The sequence below is a fragment of the Macrotis lagotis genome, chromosome 1 (genome assembly GCF_037893015.1).
Source record: "Macrotis lagotis isolate mMagLag1 chromosome 1, bilby.v1.9.chrom.fasta, whole genome shotgun sequence".
Classification (NCBI taxonomy): Eukaryota; Metazoa; Chordata; class Mammalia; order Peramelemorphia; family Peramelidae; genus Macrotis; species Macrotis lagotis.
The window spans coordinates 302,023,688-302,046,471 of record NC_133658.1 but is presented as its reverse complement, the minus strand read 5'-3'; the positions used below and the strand labels follow the sequence as shown (position 1 = coordinate 302,046,471).

The following is a 22,784-nucleotide window of genomic DNA, read 5'->3' as shown; positions in this document are numbered from 1 at the left end:
TGATGAAAAGACCAGAACTGAGCACAAACTTTAAATACTAACTCAAAAGAATTCAGAGAAACTTAGAAAACTACATTTATTTGAGCAATCTGGAGGGGATATATAGGATAATGAAGTACTAACATTCTATTAGAGGGATGAAAAAATAAGTTTCTCTTCAGAACTTGAGTCTCCAAAAGGTAATACCTTCAATGAACAAGTTAATAAGAAAGCAGGAACTCTGGAGATGGGGATGTATCCCTATGGTTCTGAAGAGGGGGGAAAAGAAAAGGAATGCTCAAAGAAATATACTAATAATGTGGGAAGGAGAAAGAATAGGATGAAATTTGACCTTCATGATTTCAATGAGAACAACATAGAGGAAGTAGAGGGCTGAATAGATAGATGATGAACCTCATCTTATATGAAATGGACAAAAGTTGGTTGCACATATATACAGTTTATTGTAGGAAAAAACCCAAATTCAACAAAGAAACAGGTGAGGAAGGAGTGGGGTAATTAAGGATAATGATAGGGAGGGAATGGACACAAGCAAGACAAAAAGTGTCAATTTAAAATATGGTATATACATAGGCTACTATCCCACTTTACATTTGACTAGGATTTCTGGGCCTCAGAGGGTGACAAGATTCCCTCTCAAGATTCTAAGGGTAACCTTTGAGAATATCTTTCTTACTATAGCTCACAAGTACCTATCTAATATATCCCCCCACATATATGTTAACTTATCAAAATTTCTTCAATATGGCAATTCATCAATTCTCTCCTCAGTACATTCACCCATTACTATAAAAACATCTTAAATGAAAAGTCCACTCCTCTTGTATCACCTTAGGCCTTGGGTCAGTGGACTCAAAAGCAGATTTCATTAAACAGTCCCAAGTGAATTCTACAATTCACTTGTAGATATGGCATAGCCTGAAAACAAGTTGACTCCCTTATTTGTAGGGCAGATTGTTTGCTGTCAGGTCAATTCAATGTCTAGGTCAAGCAGGCCTTTCCTCAGAGTTTTCTCCTCACTTAGCACCATTTCTGCAACAACTAAAAGAATTTGTTGTGGATGCCAATTTTTGAATCTTTAATGGTTCTTCTGACCTTTTGAAGCTCACAAGATTTTATGTAACCAAGTTTATTTCATCTGATAACCATTCACCTAGGAAGAGGAAAGAAGAAACATAACAGAAAAAACTGAAGTGCCATCTGTTCCCAGATGGTCACAAGGTAGCCTAGGTGAAGAGATAAAGCAACCAGCTGGGGCAACTTCTCATCATGCTGCAGCTTCCTTCTCCTTATTTGGAAGCAACAGGGATAAGAGATTTCATCTGCACATGCGTTTTGTTTGCACACTCAAGTCTAGATCAGCAGTTAATTAAAAGGTATATCACTATACAGTAAACAAGTCACAGAATATATGAACACTATCTGAATCAGGGAGTAGGATCATTATATATATATATATATATATATATATATATATATGTATATATATGTATATATATATGTATATACACTAAAGTAGGCTCACCAAGTCTCTCCATGGATATAGATCAGGTAGAAAACACTACTCATGCTCCAAACTCTGGCTTACATTTGGCCAATATCCCTTTACAAAAGGGAAAAAAAAATGATAGAAACTAAGTAAAGTGGACATCAATTAGGGGACAGTTGAACAAACTGTTTGGTAAACGAATGTAATGAAAAATCAATGTACCTAAGAAATGATGAAATGTTCTCAAGAGGACACCAGGAAGTATGAACTGAAGTAGAATCAGAATTTAGGGAACAATTTATACAAAGACAGCAACTTTGTAAGAAAAAGAAAACTTTGAAACAGAGAAACAAAATCAAAGCAATGAAAAATTATATCTTCAGAGGACCTCTGATGAAGCACATTATCCACCTCCTTAGAGATGATGGACTTAGTGCTATTGTGTAGATTTCTTTTTACTTGACTATGCTAAGTAGAAAAAGGGTCTGCCTCTCCCTGCTTTTATTTAAGGGAGGAAGTTGTGGGGAGTAGAGGTTAGCAATGGTGATACCAAAAATAAGGACATGAAACAATTTTAAAATGCACAGAAGAGAATAGAAAAAAGTTTAGAACTGAAGCATAAACTGGACCGATTTGAAAGTAATGTGTTGAATTCATTAAATAGTCTTTTAAAAACAAACCATATGAAATAAATGTATATTAAAGATTTAATAATAAAAATCATATTTTTGTATTCTGCTGTGCATAATGAATGCTCATTTTGAAGTTTTGAATTTTTAAAATTCATTTAAAAATGAAAAAAATTTTTTGAATGTTTTGGGAAAAAATTTGAATTTTATTGTTTATAGATGGGGGTTCATAAAACCTTTTATGTGTCACACACTCCTTAGCAATCTGGGGAAGCCTTTATTAGACTCTTGTCAGAATATTTTAAAATTCACAAAATACATACCATTACAAAGGAAACAAATTATATTGAAATATAGTTATAAAAGTATTTAAAAAATAAATTTGTGGACCTCACAGTATAAACCCCTGGTTCATAAAATTCCTTTGAGAGCTCTTAAATTGTCATACCACAACATTCTCTACTAAAATCCTGTTTCAATGCTTTCATCTTGTTATGGTGATGACTTTTGAAGTTTTCAATGACTGTGCCAACAGAGTATAAGTTCTGGAAGATCTCAGTGCCTAGGACATAGTTAAGTGCTTAATTAATGCTTGTTGAATTGAATTGAATCATGCCCAGCTTGAAAAGATTTAAGTACGTCTTGGGGACAATATATCTGTCATCCAAGACCCAGCCTAGCTGGTTAGCTACCAAATGATGACTTTTTTTTCCCGGCATAGGAATTCATGAATACCACTTGTAATTACAGAAGGGTGGGGGAATACTCTTGGATGATTCAAATATTGTGTTTTTCAATTTCTTGATCATAAGATGAGAAAACAGAGCCTACTATGACCCAGGCAAAACAGCAAGAACAACAGTGGGTTGCAATTTATACTGGAGAAATATCTTTGAACCATGAAATCAGAGAGCTTTGAACTATTAAATATTCCAAAATCTTCGAGATGTGGAATAAGTACACACCAGTGTGGTTCAGAAAACAATCCTAAAGTAAATTTTCACAAGTTTCTCTAGTCTCTACCAGTTTCACAAAATTTCCTCCCTGAGCAATTATTTGGTTGAAGGATAGTCCAATGGAGTAGAGTTATTGCCACTGAGGACTCCCTCAGTTTTGGAGAAACACTACTGAGTTAAAAGGACTACAAACTTAGAATTTTACAAAAAGGAGATAATCTAGCATCACTAATTCTATATAAAATATACAGACATAATATTTTCATCCTTTTTACACAAATCAGATGCAAAATACATAAATGCTTTTATCAGTGAAATAACTTTTTGTTACAGTTTTTAATTTATTTCAGAATACAAACATATAAAAAATTAGACATAGAATGTCTTTCAAACTTTTTTTCTCTTATTTTTCATACAGGATTGAAAATAATTAAGGTACCACTAAAAATGTCAACTTACTAAAATAATTATGACTGGAGAAAAAATGCTTTGGATGGGGAATCTATCATTGAGATGCAAACGTATTGAATCCAATAAATGACAATTTCAGAAAAAGTTAAAAACACAACTAAACTTTATTTTTAAGGTTCCCATTTAAAAAAATTTTTTTAAATATTGTAGTTCTTATATTTTCCCAATAAAACTAGTTATTCCAATACAAAATAATTATCTTCTATATAACAACATTAGAGACAAGTCTCAAAACCAGGTTAATTCAGGGATAATTAAACTACTTGAAAACTAGATTTTTAAATGTCTTTTTATCTAGATCCACAGAGAAAAGAAACTTGTTGAACAGTTCATTCACAGATGACAGAATCTAAAAAGAAAAAGAAAAGAAATTCAGTTACGTTCAGTTCCTTACTACTTGCTAATTGTATTTAACTTTGCTCTTTTGCTAATTTAAAACAATGACAGAAAAATCTAAATCAATGGAAAAAATAATAATGCATCAACATTAAAAAATTGGTTATTTAAAAAACAAAATTAACCTTCTCATGAGAGAATAAGCAGGTTGCTAAAAATGATACTAACAGAGATCAAATTAGCTAGATAGAATAAAATCATTATTAAGCATCCTAACTTTCACAGTGACAACTGCAAGTTTTTATATTGCTCCTTATAAGTGGCAATATCATTGTATAGAGGGCTAAGGGTTCTTTGAAAATTTCATTATGCTTATATTGGATTATCTGATTAAAACTAGACTAATAGGTAGTAATATCTATACATACATATGTACATATATGTAAATATATATGTGAAAGCAGATGCAACTGGTTTGGTATATATGACAAGTAAAATATGTGTTTAAACTACATATTCAGTAAGGAAAAATGAGTCTTGTTGGTAAATATTTGGTATTTATCACTTTTTAAACTAACTGCATGAGCATGAGGTCATTTACTTGACACTGAAATGTTTCAAAAATGCAGTATAAACAATACCTTTATTTTTCTTTTCCCTAAAGAGATAGGTAATTATTTTGAATATGGGGACAGGATGAAAACTGGGGTATCTAGTGCACAAAAGTGAATAGTTCCTCCAAATGAACCTACTGTTCCTTATTCATATCCTCATATTCTTTTCTGATAGTTTTTCATTTATTAAAATAAAATGTAAAATGAAATGAGATAAAGTAGTATTGATTGTTTACAGTCTTACTGTTGCACTCTACCATAAAAATAAGATCAATTTAATTTGTATAGTGTAGGTACTCCCCCCCCCCCCAAGGAGTATGTATACTTTAATTTTAAAATGTCAGAGAGAACACATTGTTCAAATGAAGAAACAGTATGATAGGAATTCAACCAACTTATGCATGAGAAACAAATCAAGAGTTTCAGAGCTGAGTCTAGGAGACAAATCAAATTATAGAGTTGGTTTGAGGGTGCTTCCCCTTTTATTATCATATTTTTAGTATCTCTGGAGAAAAAAGGAATGGATTTTTAGGGGAACAGAGAAATTAAATCTTATTGCATATGAAATCATGGCTCCAGTATTTTATGAAGTATCAAATTTATAGTGAGAATATAACTTCTGAGATTGACAGATATCACATAAGTTAATTCCTAGGAGAAATCAAAACAATAAATATATATTCTAGGTAGTGTTTTTTAAAATTATTTCAATACTTCAAATTCACAGATCTGAATTCATTCACAGCTAAATTATCTAAAGTTTTTTACACATTGTCTTGTTTTCATAAAAAGATCTGATTGTCATTATTAACATTAGCATTACTTATTCTAAATTGAATTAGGCCCTGTAAAAGACATCAGTTTGCTATTCTATATTCTATATAACATACTGGCATTATTTAGATTTTATCCTTTTTTTTTTTCCCTGGGAGAAATGACTTATGGGTATAATTACTCAGATGAAAAGACTTCATGCTCCTAGATGAACTATGCCCATAAATTTACATACTCACTACCACCATCATTTTTAGATCAGAGAATTTCTGTATGGGGATCTATTTCATAAAAGATTCAGTATCATTTAAATGGGAGGAAAATATAATTTAATAAACTATTTAAAAACAAAAAGAATGATATCAAAAGTTGTCATACAGAATTACAACTACTGTTAAGTTAAAATATAATGTTTAACTCTCTTCTCAATCACTTAAGTATATAGAAATAATTATTCTAATTTTTATTAATGTCCACTTATTTAGTTTTCCTTCAATATTCATTATCTGCAGTTCCAAAGCTACATTTTTACTCTTCTGTTAAAGTGGTTAAAAAATAATGTTGGGAAGAAAATCAATAATTATTCCATAACTAAATGAAAAATGCAAAATAAGGTTTCTGAAATTATCACTAAAGGTAATGGCAAAATATTGAGACTTTGGTTATCATATACAGAATTCTACCTATCGTTATTAATGAGTTGCTTATAAAGCCACATATTTCCAGAAGCTAGCAGAAAAGAATGAAAAGCTTCTTGCTACCAGCTAAAAAGAAAGTCTTAACCATGCTCCTTGAAGAGCTCATTTTCACATTACTCAGGCTTCATTATGCTAAATCAATATTCGTTTAGTCACTGGGGTTATTGACATATTTTAAAATAAAAGTATACCCTTCAGCTACTGCACTCATTACAGGTAATTTGTCTTGTCAGAGAGCAGGGAATATTATCCCAGTCTTTCAGGGGCTGACAGCCCATGGAAATACCTCCCCATGGCTACAACTGTAAATAATTTTAAGGTAAAATATTGAAAAATCAATGACTGTTTCCTGCAATCTGTCACAAACAAATCAATCATAATCTGCACTGCCAGAGAGTATGATTTGAAGGAGATGGGAGCAGATGTAATTCTTGGCTAGAATCTCTCATTTCAAAATCACTTCACATAATGGTGTCATCATTTAAGTACTTAACAGTCAGCGCAACTGCCACTATAACATGTATTTGGACAAAGCCACAAGGAGGAGGAGGAGAAATGCCATCACTATTATGTTAACAAACATTTAATTTAAATGGTTGTTACATTAGTAAATTTCAGTTGAAAACAGAAATGTCTGCCCTCTTTTCACAGTTCTAAATTAATCAATATTGCTTTCTATGTAGTGATTCTGTTACTTAGCCTATAATTCTAAAATTTATTCATAAATGCCCTAACATTTAAAAAAATCCATCTTATAGTCTAAATTTCAGTTAAAAGGCAACACTGAAAATGAAAAAGGGGGGTTTGTGTTATTTTTGCAAGAGGAAATGAGATCAGATCATTCTTCTAAAAGAACTCAATATTAAAGATCTTTATTGTCCAAATAATATATTTTATTTTTGACTTCCATAAATATGAAATTCCATGTCCATAATGATATAGCAGCTTATTTTAAGAAAGGGGACCAAAGCCTACATAAAATTTAAACTAAATCTCCTCTTTATACTTAATAAGTGCAACTTTGGATTATATTTTAAAGGGTTTAAAATAATTACTCATCCAATTTGTGAAAGATAAAAATCCAATCCTAGCAATAATATTGAATTGTTTCTAAATAGATTGACAACCCATTTCAATGAAATAATTTCTGGTCACAATGTTTTATAGACCACATTTCTATGATTTTCTAAACTATTTATTGCCTTTACATAGTTATCAATGAAAGCATGAGACTGACCAACAAGATAGCAAAGGGAAACATCCCAATACATTTGATCCAATTTGAACACTGAGTCAGATTCCTTAAAGGTTAAATTGCAAATGGATACTAGTTCTTTTAAGGGAAGAATCTATTTTAGTCATTGTATCCTTTCCAGCTTTCTAACTATATAACTGGACACCAGAGCACTGATTATTTATTTTTCTTTTAATATTATTCCATAGATAGAAAAATTTAAAGGTCAAACATTTTTACTGATCAGAAAAGTGTATCTTTTTCCTTTAAAAAAAATTAGACACAAATACCAGTACACAATTTAAGCCTGAATAAACATTCTTAGGCCTGGTAATTGTTCTTTTATGAAAGGGTTTTACTCTGTTTTTAATTTAACATGCATATTCACCATGGCAACACAGCATCATGAGAAAGAGGCTCTCTCCGTGTAGATAACAAATTGAATCCATTCTATTTTTTACCATTCAAAAATCTTAGACGGATTCTTTTAACAGCAAAATTAAGCTCTTAAGAAAATGAAAACATAACACATGCAAAATCAATCTAAGTTAGCTTCCAAAATAAAACAACCAAAGTCTTCCATGAGCCAAGCCAGACAACAGCTGCAAAATAAGCAAGCAAGCCTACGTACCAAGGGAGAAAAGAAGGTCTATTGCACAAAGCCTTAAAGTAAAAAGGAAAGAAACCTACATCTTTGTAGCATGAAAAAAGAACTCATGTAAATGAGCTTCATGTCTATTACTTTAGGACTCATCTCTTTCTGACAGAATTCTGGAACCCAGTTGTTATCCACAAGTCTTTTGGCTGCATTTAACACCTTGAGGTTTAGCTCTAGCAGTCAGTTAATCAACCTTAAAGTATATTCCAAACTTAAATAAGCAGAAAACTAGGAAGTAAACATGGGGAGAAACAGCAGGCTTTCTATATCTTTGAAATTTTGACCATAAACTAAAATGCCATATATGGCAAGAGGGGAGTAAATAATCACAGCTCTTACTTCAGGAAGGAAGTTATTGTAGGGTGCTGAGTATGACCTAAGGGATACTTTCCAGCTGCTTCTAATGCAGTCCATAATCATCTAAGTAGTCAGCTTAACTGTTTTGCAGGGGAATATTTATATTTCCACACTAGAACCTGGAAGAAACATTAGTCTATAAAAGTCCCTAGAAGTGACAATCGTTTAGGATTAGAAAGGAAAAATGTTGACATGAAAAAATTACCTTAAATCTTCGAATAATTATCTCCTTTTCTTCTTTCATATTAGAAGATCCACCACTGATTGTAGAATCTTAAAAAGAAAAGTAACAATTGTTACCCCCCCCACAACTAACTTCAACTTTACACTATCTTTCCCCATGAATTAAAGTTAAATTCCATTACATCACCAACAGCCCAACTGACTTAATTCTTGGAAAAGTTAGCTTTCTTAAAATATGGAATTGTTTTTTTCTGTTCAAGATATTTCCAATACCATTTTCCATTAACCAATGAGAACTCATTCCACATTCAAGGATTTATTTACTTCATTTTCATGAGAAATACATCACTATTACTGGTGTCCAAAAAAAAGGGAAGTTAGTAATTAATTTTTTTCCTTAAAAAAACTACATCATATCTAGAATATAACACACAATATGAGAATAATTTTAGGTGAAAGTAATAGCTAAAAAACTTAATCAATTTGATATATGTTAAATGCATGTACATTCTTCCTACAGTCAATAAAGCTTAAGTGGACTATATTGTTCATGTTGTCTTTCTTAATAGGTAACCTAATCAACAGAACATTTCATTTATATTGCAATGTATATGTATATATTTTTTTGTTTTCTTTTGCTTCTGTGGTATATAAAATACAAAGAAACAAATCAGATTTCAATGGAGATTATTATTAATAGATTAAAAACAAGTTCATATTATTTAAAAGGTAACTTTTCACAGAACACACTAATTTTATATCTGGTTGATATAAGTATTATTTTTATAATCTGAACAAGAATTACATAAAATCATAAGGTTTTCCATCCAAGGTTATGCAAATTATAATATCCTTCAGTAAAAATTAATCTGTTAGGATTTTTTTTTTGCATAACACTTTTCTTAGCAAGCACATAAAGTTCAATATTTTGAATTCTTGTATCTTGCTCTGCCTACTAGACAAAACTATACCAATCTTCCCAAATCATAAATGCTACAGTTCTTCTGAGGATCTTACCTCCTAAATAAGAATTCAAATTGAATTAGTGATAGCAACCAGAGCACATCTATATGCATTTGATCTTCATAATAACTAAGCACACATGGCAAGATCTAAGTTCTAATAAGTGATTTTAATAAAATTTAAAAGAATGTTGTAAAGAATAAATTAATAATTATTACAAAAATATCTGGAAAATGGCAATCATACAAGGAACCAAATATAAGAATATCTAAAGCTTGAATTAATTTTGACTTATTGCTGACTATTTATATGTGCAAATACATGTATATTAACAGCAATGTCTAATTAGTCCATATGATGTGTCCATATAATATCTCCAGTCCTCCCAAAGAGGGAGAAAATACTCAAATAATAACGTAAAACTTAATACTCCATTATGGAGGCCAACATTAGAGGAGATATTAGTAATTGAGAAAAGAAGCACAAAGAGGTTAGGAACAATAATTAGAAAAGTCTTTGATATCTAAATACGAATATGCAGAACATGAATAAAAAAGTAAACTTCAATTTTTATCACAAGATGGTAAATACAATCTCACAAGTGTTTTGGAGATTTGGTAAGAGTATACCAGAAAGAAAAATAAAACACAAACTGACTTGATGGAAGGGGTGGTAGCATTATATGTGAAGAATCCATAGCACTTACAAAGTTATATTAATTAATTGAAGCCAGATCTGATCATTATTTGAAACATAATGACATATTTGTTCAAAGCATTTGTTTAAATCTTTACAGCAGCACATCTCACATAAAGCTCTATGTTTTGTTTAATTGATTCTGGATGATATGAGCAAATATTTCTAGCAAACTAATAATTTATTGTTTTCTTTCTGGTATTTACCTAGCAGAAAGTATTTTAAAGGGGTGAAAGGAGACCAAGAATATAAAATGGTAAAAATAGAAAGAAATTATCAGAGGAATCCATAATTAAAAAAATGACCCAGCCAGTCAACAGTCAGATATATTGGGGAACTATCAAGCTCATCACAAGCAAAGAAAATGGAAGTAGTACTATTTAACAAATTACAGAAGACTGGTAAGAACTTTAAAGATGTCAGATATGAACTTCAAGTGTTCATTGCCACACAACTTCTTATTATAGAAAATAAACTGACATATCAAGATTTGGAAAATCATTATCTATAGAATAAAAGAAAAAAGGATGATTGCATTAAATGAAAAATTATAGTCTTACTTTTGAAGTCTTACTAGAAAGGATTATGAATTAAAGATTTTAAAATGCCAGTTTTCAGTTTTGAAAAGAATAAGATAATTGCCAAATTAAACTGAAGTATAAGTATGTCACACATATAAAGACACTGTTTGTTCATGGAGACATGATAACCAGTATTTTAATAGCTGTATTGGTGAATAGGAATGTATGGAATATATGTTCTTACTGTAAGTTAGCCACAATTCTATTAAGAAAATTCATTCTGTTTAATAGTTTAACAATGAGTAAGACCACTTTCTAAGGCACGCTGGACTAAAGCAAAAATGGGAAAAATAGTTGTAAGATGACTGTGGATTGTACATTATTCATTACACTGACACCATATTCAAGATGTCATGTGAGACCCCTGAGACAAATTTTTCAGTGTTTTATTTTTACAAAATATTCATAAGAAATTTAATTCACCCAATACTTATAAAAATCCTATCTCTTTTTGTTAGCCATTTTTGCACAATTAAAATATTTCCAAAGTTTCCTATTTTATTAGGATGTTATGTTTATAATCACTGCATTATTCATAAAAACAGGATTCAGTTAATTAAGCTTGATGCTTTAATAAAAGATTAGTCTAAAATTTCATTGTATTTCTTAGAACAGTTGTACTATAGAATTTTTTTTAGATTTGAAATAGATAATATCCTAAAGATGTTTGGTCATATTAACTCTAAAGAGAAAAAAAATCTATAAAAAAATCAATAAAAATAAAAGTTGATTCAAACAAAGTTGTTTTAGTTTCAGCAAAAAAAAATTATATCGCTTCTCTAAATACATAGTTTATCATGTAATTCTACCTAGCTAAATATGATGTGAGGAAAGGCCTTGTGATCTACACATGGCTTCTATGATCTACCCAATGCATCTTTCTCTTTTCTTTCCCTTCTACTTTTTGGACTGTGATTTAATACAAAAAGTGTTATATACAATTAGTTTTCTGGAAATAATGGACTGTAGAGAGTTAAAATATTATTGCATCACTAATATCAAAATCTGTAACTAAACTCTTATAATAAGTAATACCAGCATTAGTATTGTTTTTTTCTGACCAGAAATTTGACAAGTATTAATACAGTATTAGTATGTTACAGGTAACAGTCTAAAATTCAGGGGTTTAAAATATTAATAGTATATTCATGATATTACTTCACTAATACATGATTATTTGTTTTTGAAAGAAGAAATAATTACCTCATTTTCATTCTGCATACTTATATTTTTTTGAAACAAAAACAGGGCATTCTATAATCATGATGAGATTAGTTGCTTTATAATATGAAAAAATGGACTTGGGTTTATAAAATCATATAAGAATGATGAATTTTCTTTTTCATCCACATTATATATTTTATTGCATTTCTGTGTTCCATACTTTAAATTTTCTTCTATTAAAATGTATTGATTAGTAGGATTTTACTTTCTCATTAAAATCTATTTAAAATATTATATTTCACACATTGCTATCTAAATTATTCACCATTATTCAATCAATTTACAATACAAAGAAAACCAATAACATACAAGATAAAGCTATAAGTCACAAGTAGCATTAGTAATACCATATTGATGTTAATTAATTTTTTTTAATACAATACTTGTCTCCAGAGGGCTGAGAAAATTTCAGTAAGGTTTTGGATAGAGTGAAATCTTCCCAAAGCAAAAATGTCTAAAAATATAGTGTCCTTACTATAACACCATATAGACAACATTTTTTCCAGGATCTTAATTAAGATAAGGGTGAACACCTGTGTCAACATTCTTTGGCAAGACAGCATTATCAATCATAATCCTTTAAGTACACTCCAAAACAGCAAAGTGATATGACAGAACCAATCTGTTGCCTTTCCTTTTGCTAGTTTTGTTTCACACAAGCATGATTAGATCTTTAAAATATAGCAGACCTTAGTTTTATTAGTCTTTAAAGTTTAATATTTGAAGAAATAAATAAAAGGAAAAAGTCTATTAACTTTCTGCTATGACAATTGTATTTTATGTGGATACTGAATCAAGCCTGAAGAGAAATACTAAGAAATGGATTCATATATAATACTATTGGGGAAAAATTCTGTCACACATGGAAATGGAATGGAAAATGAAATAATTACTTGTTATAATTACTGTGTACAACGTGTTTTATGAAATATAGACACAGAATCTATATAAGACAAATAAACCCTTAAATGATTTTTTCATCTAATTCTTTCATAACTATACACTTGAAAGAGGTGAATTCTAATTTTTAGAAATCTCAACACAAATGTTATCTTCCAATTAAAGTAAAATGTAAAAGAAAGTTCAAATGACAATCAGTTATATATATATATATATATATATATATATATATGTATATAAAGTATTGCCACAGTCAAGACAGTGTAGCCATAGCTCCTCTTTTTAGAAAAAGAATAGTTTTACTGACATAAAGGGACCACAGGACATATACTTGTTGCCAACTATGTTGGTTAACAAATCATAAAACTGGTATTTTAGCTGACTATAGATAAAAATTCAAATATGCAGTAGCCAAGACCAAACTGAAAAAAGAGGGGCTGAGGGCTGTGCTTATTATATAGATTTCCTTTTAAAATAGTTGTCATTAGGTTCACCATATCTGAACTCAGTTAAATAGCTAAAGGTTAGTCCTTTCTTTCACATTTTAATACAGTTTTTTTCTATGGCTGCGGTGGCCATTCCTGCAACAGAGCTATCAATGTGCGAATAAAGCAGAAAATAGAGACATCCTGAAGAAATGAGCCTTAAATGTGACAGAGAGCGAAAGTGACAACCACAGCCATAGAACCACAAACTCTCCAGATTCCAGTCTATCTCGCAGGACTCTACAGCCCTCAAGATGGAGAGCACTAAGTAGTGGTGGAATCTGTAATGAGGACGTCTTCCTGACAGACCCTCGCATTCAGGGTGGCACAAACCTTCTTGGCTCCATTTCATTAATCAAGCCCCTGGATTAGGGGAGAACACATGAAAGGCTGCGCGGGCTGGGGAGCGCGCGCGCGCACACGCGCGCACGGCCACGGACACGCGGACCGGGATGTCGCAGGTTCGGACACTCGGGCACACACGCACACCCGTGCACAAGCGCGGGGAGGCCGGTCCGCAGAGGCGTGACCGTCCCGTCCGCCGCACCCCCTCCCCCGTGTCCCCGGACCCTGCCCCAGGTCCTGGGGAAATCCCCGCCTGACCTTGACCTCCGGAAGACAGAGCCGGGCTGCGGGTGTCCAGCGCGCCTGCAGCCAGCCCTCCGCCCGCGGGCCGGCCCAGCCCCTCGGCCGCCCCGGCCTCACCTGCGCGGCCCAGGCGGCGGCGCGCGGGCCCCCAGGGCCGGGCGGCGCGCGCCCCGGCCGGCTGCTGGCTGCCACCCTGGGCCGTTAGACGGCCGTTAGGGCGGGCAGCGGAGGGGCCGCAGCCGTAGCCGAGGGGCGCGGCGCTGAGGGGCGGGAGGAAAGGGGGAAGGAGGGAGGGAAGCGGGGGCGCTCCGGGGCCTGCTCGGCCCGGCCAAGCGGGGGCGCTCCCCGGCGCCGCCGCCCTCTCACCGGCCGCCGGGACCCGCTCTCTCTCCGCTCGCCCCGCAGCTTCTCTCTCCCGCTCCGGGCCGCGTCCAACTCGCCCCCCATTCTGCGCTCCTAGCCCCGCGGCGGCGCAGGGTCCAGTCGGCTCCGTCAAGCCGCCAACGTCGCCGGCTTCTCGTCTCCATGACAATAGCGCCCACGGCGCCCCGCCCAGCCCCACCCCCGGCCGCGGCGCAGCGACTCTGCCAGGAGGAGTGGGTGGACGCGGAGGGCAGAGCCCGCTGAAGCCGGCGTCCAATCAGAGGTAAAAGCCACGCTGGGAGGCGGGGCGGACAGAGAGGCTCTCGGAGAATGTAGTCTGGGCCGCTTAGATCGCGGGGGAAGAACTTAGGAGGGCGGGCGGGGCCGGGTCCAGGAGGAGTCTGGGCGCCGCTAGAAGAGCGGGGGGATGAGAGTGTGTACAGTCTGCCTGTGGGGATGTTAGTGTAGGCAGGAGGCCAGAAAGAAGAGTGTGCCTTGTGCACACCAAGGAAACCTGAGTGTGAGTCTGTGCATACTGGTCTATGTGGGAGGTGTGTGGAGTAGCGGTGAGAGGATGAGTTAGCTAAGTATTTGTCTCCTTGCACAACTGGCCATGACCAAGTGTCTGAAATACCGTGGCCTCGTCACTCTAGGACGGGAAATTGGTGACAGGAGGATAAGGAGAGGGCAGAGATTCCAACATGAATGCGGGTTTGAAGAAAGGGGCTGTGTGGCCGTGTTTGACCCTCCAGTGTTGTTGCGTTTTTTTTTTAAATTAATGTATATAAGGTTTGTGGCTCTGAATGTGTCTTTGTCTGAGGCTAGGAACTAAGTGTGTACCAGTGTGCGGCGTAGCGTAGCAGATAAATGTGGATCTGTCTGAGATTTTTGCGTGTTTCTGAGTGGGAGCCTGGTGGCTGCGTGTCTGTGTCTCTGTGCGTTATTTGGTTCTATCTTTGTGCCTATGAGTGTGTGGTTTCTGCATTTGTATATGCAAGAGGTGGCAAGCCTACAGGCTTCATAAATATTTTCCTACTGGTACACGTGTGTGTGTGTGTGTGTGTGTGTGTGTTCGAATGTAAGAGATTCAGTAGTGAGGGAGTATGTAGTCATAGAGAGACTAGAGAGGAGATGAGTGGAGAGAAAAAGGAACCCTAAGTCTGACTGGGCGTGTTGGTGCCGGAACAGGAAAGCAGGCTGCGAGGCATGGTTGATCCTGGGTACAGAGAACACCAAGCAGTAGTTACTTAGGCTGCTTCTCGCTGAAGCGAAGGAGAAGTTGTGTCCGCCACCGACTTCCCTCCTTCAAAGTCCTCCCGTTCTTTCTTCCCTCCCCACTTCATTAAAACGAGAGAGAGAGAGAGAGAGAGAGAGAGAGAGAGAGAGAGAGAGAGAGAGAGAGAGAGAGAGAGAGAGAAACATATTAGATACCAGCCCCGCCCCACTTCAGGCATTCCCTACAGTGGAGGAAAGCCTGGGAGACAAACGTGTTAATGCAAGAAGCCCCTTACTTGCCCACCTGCTGCTGGTCGCGTCCTGCTCCGACCTGGCCGGGTCGCTCCACCTTTCCTGAATGTTGCTGTGGTAGTCTTCTCTCCGGGGCACAGCACTGCCTCGCGGTCTCCGCCCATCAGACTTTTCTAAAGTGGCAGAGAAAGAAGCCTCGGCAGGATAGGGGTCTCCGCGCAACCAATTGCACACCTAGACTCTTAGCTCCGCTATTTATCCGCTCAATTATTTACTGCGAAAAGAAAACAGAGGAAATAAATGAGCGAATATCCAATCTCCTTTCTTTTATTTTTCATGAACGGATTGGCTTGTGTTCCAGGGCCATCCTGGCTGCGATAAATCCTCAGCAATGTGACGGCTCCAACAGTAGTTAGCTAATGAAGAAAGTTGGAGCTGATCGCCGCGGCTGGGATGTGATTGTCATCCAGGGGCCGGCGCGCTAGAGTCTGCAACCGAGAGGGAGCAGGGGGAAAGGGGGAGGGGAGCGGGAAGGGGGGGAGTAAAAGAGGGAGGGAAGAAGGGAGGGCGAGACAGAAGGAGGGAGGGGCAAGGGAACCAGCCAGCTAGCCTGAGAGGGAGAAGGAGAGGAAGAGAGGGAGAGGGAGAGGCGCTCCTGCCGGCCGGGTTGGCTGCGGCCGCCCAGCAGGATCCTGCCATTCCTTCCATTGACAACACCCCGGGAAGGAGGAGCTTCGGAGCGCGTCGAAGGCGTCAGAATCCTCAATTTCCAACTTAGCATCTTGGCAGGACCTTTGCGAAGCAAAAACCAGAGGGCCCCCCCCCCCCCCGCCCCAGTCCAAAGGGAAAAAAAAAAGAAAGAAAGAAAAAGAAAAAACCCTGAGAGCGAGGAGCCGCAGCCGGAGCAGAGGCAGCGGCGGCGTTAGCCCCACAGGCGCGGGGAGCCAGCCAGGAGCCGCCGGAGCCGCGGAGAGCCCGGAGGCCAGGTGCTTAGCCGCCCGCCCTGCCAGTGCCGGGCGCCCAGCCGCCCCGGCACCTCTGCTTCCAGGGGGCTGACCGGGTTCCGTTCCGCGGCTGCACCGGGCACTGTATGCCTCTGTTTGGCCATGTCCTACCCTCAGGGCTACTTGTACCAGCCGTCTGCCTCCCTGGCGCTCTATTCCTGCCCGGCTTACAGCACCAGCGTCATCTCGGGACCTCGCACCGATGAACTTGGCCGCTCTTCCTCCGGCTCCGCTTTTTCTCCGTACGCCGGATCTACCGCCTTCACCGCGCCTTCCCCGGGTTACAACTCTCACCTCCAGTACGGCACCGACCCAGCGGCCGCCGCGGCCGCCGCCTTCACTTCGTACGTGGTAAGACCGACGTGGGGAACCAGCCGGGTTGCCCGGCCAGCGGCTCGGGCACAGAGCTGTGCCTTCCTCCGTCTGTGGGGGGCTGGGCTGGGCTGGGGGGTGGGGGGGGCGCTGTCTAAGCAAAGGGCTTCTTTGCCTGCTGAGGCTATCCTAGCGTTTCCGAAGAGGAACAAATGAAGTGGTTAGTGCTTCCTTCCAAACTTCAACTGTTTGGATCCAGCTAGCCCTTGTGTTAAGAAAATTGTCAGAATGCTTTCTCAGGGAAGAAAAGAGATCTTTCGGGTGGGAGGGGAAAGCCTAGAGTTTGCAAAAAGGGGATTTCAGGGGGAGCTGCATCGCAGCGATTGACGATTAAAGTGCATGGTTTAATTAAAACACTGGGCACCTTGCTTCGCGCGATCCTTTTTCCTTATCCCATTTTTTTTTAAAATGGGGAGAGAAATGATAAACCTAAGTAAATGTCTTCTACCTCGCCTTTAATTAGTTCTCCAAAATACTGCAAATCCGTAATCCTATCTCTGCAATCCGATTTAGAGGTATTACATTTCCGAAGGGACCCTCAAGCTGCGGTGCAACCGGGATTTTTTGGAACCGGCGCGCTTTTCTAAACCGCTCCTCGGTTTCTGTTGGTGGTCCCAGTTTAGTACGGTTGTAGTCGCTTTGGGTTTTTCCTTTCTTAGTTTTCATTTACCTTCTGCATCTCTGCAGTAATTCTCCACCCCGTCAGTCTCAAGGTTCGAAGGAGGACGAAAGGTTTCGGCTTCTGTAGAGTCTAAGCTCCTTTGCTCCTCTGCCCGGGTTTTTGTCAAGAATGAGGTGGCAGCGTCCGTGAGCGAGAAAGGCAGAAATGCCCAGGCAGGCAGGGTTGTGGTGTGTCACCACACCGCCACGCTTTCCCTAGGAACTGCTCCTTGCCCACCCTGAGGTTGTGGGCAACGAGAATTAGAGTTTCAGTGATCTTGGGGGTCTTGAGCGGGATGGAGGGAGGTAACCACCTTGCTTCCTTAAGGGTCTAGGCCCACTAGATTTGTTCCACAGTAGGCCAGAACGCTGTGCCCTATGATTGTGCCCCCTCCTAGAGTGGAATCAGTGTTTTGTTTCGAACAAAACAGCTAGCGCCTGCCCGGCTCTGGTTCCGTATTCTAAATGACTATCTATTTCCTCCGCAGGGCTCACCCTACGACCACACCCCAGGCATGGCGGGGTCCCTAGGATATCATCCCTATGCTGCACCCTTAGGGTCCTATCCCTATGGGGATCCAGCCTACCGAAAAAATGCCACCCGAGACGCTACGGCAACACTCAAGGCCTGGCTGAATGAGCACCGCAAGAACCCGTACCCCACCAAGGGTGAAAAGATCATGTTGGCCATCATTACCAAGATGACCCTTACTCAGGTCTCCACTTGGTTCGCCAACGCACGGAGGCGCCTCAAGAAGGAGAACAAAATGACTTGGACCCCAAGGAACCGGAGCGAGGACGAGGAAGAAGAAGAAAACATCGACCTAGAGAAGAACGATGAGGATGAACCCCAGAAACCAGAAGATAAGGGAGAGGCCGAGGCTCCAGAAACAGGTTGGTGGGCGCAAAGTAATGGGATTCAGGGCTGAGGTTGAAGAAGTCTTGGGAGAGTGGAAAAAACCTTGAAAGTTATCTCCCGACAGAAAAGGGAAGAGAGTCAATAGAGAGTATCTAAGAGCAAAGTGGGGGAAAGGGAGGGGAGGGGGATAGGAAAAGAAGGATGGTGAACTAGGGCATACCAGAAGAGCAAGGCAGGAAGGCCGAGGATCTGGCCGTGCTTGCCTCTCATCAGTCACCGAACTGGGGGCTCAGTTGGGAGCTAGAGCGTAGTGGACAGGGGTAGCCGAGGGAGGGCTCAGGCATCCCTAATTCTGTGTTCCTCGATGGCAGGGGGAGATCAGAAGGTGGCTCCTATATGCGAAAGACTGCAGGGGCCCCATACCCCCGCAAGCAAAGAGGCCGAAGGGAACCTGAGCGACTCGGATTTTAAAGAGTCCCATGAGGGCCGACTGGACGCTCTCCCAGTGGGTCCCCGGGCTGGTGGCCCCTCTCCCTCTGGCCCAGTTGCAAGATTGGGCGAGGACCCCTCGTCACATTATCCCCCGGGAGCTCCAGCCCCACACCCAGACGGAGAGTTGCCCTCCGGCCCCAGCGGTCCTTCGGTTATTCACTCGCCGCCGCAGGCAGTACTAGCCAAGCCCAAACTGTGGTCTTTAGCTGAAATTGCCACCTCTTCGGACAAGTCCAAGGAAGGCGGAGGCGGTGGTGAGGGCCCTCCCCCAGGGCAAGGGCCCACAGCCGGACAGACCCTGGCTGGCACCCGATCGTCTCCCTCCCCAGCGCGCTCGCCCTCCGCTCAGTGCCCATTCCCGGGAGGTGCAGTTCTGTCCCGACCTCTTTACTACACTGCCCCTTTCTATCCCGGCTACACGAACTATGGTTCCTTTGGCCACCTGCACGGCCATCCAGGGCCCGGGCCGAGTCCAGCCCCAGCCCCCGGCCCGCATTTCAATGGATTAAACCAGACCGTGTTGAACCGAGCGGACGCTTTGGCTAAAGAAACAAAAATGCTCAGAAGCCAATCACAGCTAGACCTGTGCAAAGACTCTCCCTTTGAACTGAAGAAAGGTATGTCCGACTTTTAACGCGGGCTGCTTCGGCCCCGGACTTTTCTAATTTATTAAAACATGGCCTTGGCAGTTATTTTTCCAACACCAAGAGAGAAAAATAAACCCTCCTATCCAAAAGTTTATAGTTTATGGAGATGAGTGGCATAAAAATGTAAACATCTCCACCAAAAATGTCTTAACCAACTGAAAAGAAAAATTAAAAAAAAAGGATTTGTATTAAATCTTATTCTGTATATTTAATGTAGCATTTTGTATTTAAATTGATAATACAATATCTTTGAAGTAAATTATGAAATCAAGACACCTGTACAGGCATTTAATGTTGTTTTGTAATATAAATATATACATTTGTGTTTTCCCAAGCTGTTTCATAGTTTAAAAAATACAAGTTTAATTTAATTTTTTACACCTATTGATTTTTCTGGGTATGAGCTAAAGTATTATTAAAGAAAGGAAACAGGTTATACTTATTAGATTTAAAAAACTGCAGTCGCCTTTGTAAAATGCAAAATATTTAATTAAAAGAGATTTTAACATAACCAAAGCCATTCATTACTGTTTTTTGAAATCTAGACTAATTCCCACAATCTGTAACAAAAAGCTGCTACTGAAACTTTTTTAAAATGAGTATTTTAAGGGTACAAGTAATATTTAGAACTTCGCGTGTTAAGTCAAAGATAAACGAAATAGATTTCAGGCCCCAAGAACTTTGGATTTGTCCAAAACTTCAAATCTGAATCAGGATTAAGGTTGATTCGGGTAAACCGAAAAGAGGATCCAATAAAGCTTTTTATGGTGAGAGGTGGGGGAGGGGTGGGGGGGCAGAGAAAGAAAACAAAACTGTCCAATAAGGCACCCCGGGGAAGAGAGAGAGAAAAGTGTGCTATAAGATACACTGAGTACCATCGCTTAACCTAATTACTTCCAATCAGTGTCGTGTTTTATGCAAAGTAATCAGCTGGTGAACTTAGCTAATGAGTTCGATTTTATGCCGGATTTAGCCCTTATTACTATTTCAAAGGTACTTGGGGCTTAACGTGAGGAATGCATTTGAAAATATCCACCAGGGAAAGTCTTTCCCAAATCACTATCCGGCACCCGGTTTGGCCGACACCACTACCCCACCCCACCCCCAACAAAATTTTGCATTGATTTTTTTGGTTTGATTGAATTAAATTAGTATTCTGTCAACACAAATAGAGCCCCAATTGTCAATTCTGGCTCAGCATTTTGTCCTGGCCTGCCGGGTGGGCAGAGGGAAATGGTTCCCTGCTTTCACAGGTAGGTGTCACACTTGTCCTGAATTTCAAACCAGCACACTTGGAAAGTGGTGTTAAGGGAATGGGGCGGGAAGAGTTGAGAAAAGAGATACTAGGGGGTAGAAAGAGAGAGGGAAAGGATATAATCAAGCCTGAAACAGGCCTCTATTCTGCAAAGTTGTTTTCATTGTTTAAGTTGATTTACATAATTATCGGGACTATTATGAAATCAATCTGATTTGTTCTTAACTCTTCCAACTTCGCTCCGTCTCTCTAGCTCAAATGACTGGTCTTTTAAATTAATAATTTGGACATCAAAAAAATTTAAATATAAGTTAGGGTGTCCTTCAAATCATAAACAAGACATTTTAAAATTTTCTCCAAGACTGATCAGACCATTGGAAATTCAGTAATCGAAGAGATTTTTCTTTCTCAATATTCCCATGAGATGAATGACTGCCGATGAATTTCACTTCCTGGGAAATTTTCTGTGCTCCAGAGGGTGTTACTACACAAACACGCCTGGCACGAGGAACTAATTTGCTCTATTAAGCCACAATTCTGGGAGTAAAAAGAGTGTGTCTGTACATAATATCGTTTTAATTAGGGCATATCAGGAGCAGTTCAAATGAACAGCGACGTTTATTTCTCTCTCTACCCCCCCCCCCCACCCCATACAGTTATTCTAGCAGGCTATTTCAAACACAAGCAAAACTTAACTTTTTAAAGATACATTTTTAACTCTAAAGAAGGTTTTTATTTGAATTTGAGAAATTTAAAAATTGTGGACCTGATCTTTTAAGGTGCAGTGGAGTTTTAAGTTTGACACGATTTATAATGAGAAGATTTTTTTCCTAAGCTGAAAGTGCACATAATTATATAGTATTTTGTAATTATGAATTTTGCGAAAATTGAGATTTTACCAATTTCTATATTGATAACCTCAGACTTTTTGATACTCTTATATTTCCTGTGTCAAAGCCCACCGCTTTGTTCACCTTTGAGATTCTTCCCCAAATATATTCAACCACCCTTTCTACTGACAAAATCAGAAAAATAACCTTATTTTTTTCTCTTAAGAAAAACCTCAATAGAAACATCAGTGGATTTAGAAGATAGATTTCTTCCCCACCACCACCTTCATAGTTTACAACGAAATTCTAAAACAAAATTTGACTTCTTTTGTGAAAACGAATTGAACTTACTTACTCTTGGGCTTGCCAAGTTGAAGCTGAGGGAGAACTGAACTCTCTAGGGCACAGTGGTTTCTACCCTGAGATTTAAAATGCTTAGCTAATCGATTGAATTCACTTTCTTCGTGAGCTTTCTGTCCGTTTCTCGCTCGCGTTCCAGCGGGGCTCACAGCCAGTGGAGTTCTTTACTGACCCTTTAAGATTTCGCTATTTGTACGGTGCCAGGGATCCTTTTCCTTAGGGAGTCCTAATTCCAGGGGTTAGAGAGAGAGTCCTGCGTGTACCACACAGACTTTCCCCATACTCCGAAGTATGACCGAATATGTTTTCCTGCACATTCTCTACATGAGCTAGGTTCTTGCTTAACCCTGTTTCTCCGCGACTTATTAATTGAATGGAAAATCCAGAAGGTTGAGGGTTTAAGGAATTTAGGAAGCATCTCTATGTTTTTGGTTACAAAAAAGTTTCAGTTCTTTGCCCATAATGTCCCCAAAGCTCCTACCTAGCTCAGAGCGTGGAGGGTGTGTGTGTTTGAGGACTTTTGAAACGAAGACAATGAATGTGGGAAATGAGAAAAGTGTTCCAATAGATGTGTCTCATATGGACACTGGACACCAAACCCCACAAGTCTTTTTGAACTAGGTTCATTTTGAATAACTG

At 38.8% G+C, this 22,784-nt stretch overlaps 2 protein-coding genes across 4 annotated transcripts; one reads left to right on the top strand and one right to left on the bottom strand.

The window, feature by feature from the left end:
* Positions 1–1,514: 1,514 nt before the first annotated feature.
* On the bottom strand, positions 1,515–16,447 carry LOC141494886 (uncharacterized). Its single transcript, XM_074196044.1, has 6 exons — positions 16,277–16,447; positions 15,719–15,839; positions 15,365–15,415; positions 14,203–14,839; positions 8,422–8,489; positions 1,515–3,894 (listed from the first exon to the last, which is right to left on the bottom strand). Exons 1-5 carry the CDS (start codon positions 16,445–16,447, stop codon positions 8,462–8,464), a joined length of 1,008 nt encoding a protein of 335 aa, XP_074052145.1. The 3' UTR covers positions 1,515–3,894; positions 8,422–8,461.
* IRX5 (iroquois homeobox 5) lies at positions 14,393–20,439 on the top strand. 3 transcript variants are annotated; one of them, XM_074211298.1, is made up of 4 exons: positions 14,393–14,482; positions 16,445–17,021; positions 18,191–18,596; positions 18,933–20,439. In XM_074211298.1, exons 2-4 carry the CDS (start codon positions 16,773–16,775, stop codon positions 19,685–19,687), a joined length of 1,410 nt encoding a protein of 469 aa, XP_074067399.1. In that variant the 5' UTR covers positions 14,393–14,482; positions 16,445–16,772; the 3' UTR covers positions 19,688–20,439. The 3 variants fall into 3 exon arrangements, with proteins under 3 accessions (XP_074067399.1, XP_074067398.1, XP_074067397.1); XM_074211297.1 differs by having other exon boundaries at positions 14,395–14,482; positions 16,393–17,021; XM_074211296.1 differs by lacking the exon at positions 14,393–14,482 and having other exon boundaries at positions 16,239–17,021.
* Positions 20,440–22,784: the final 2,345 nt, after the last annotated feature.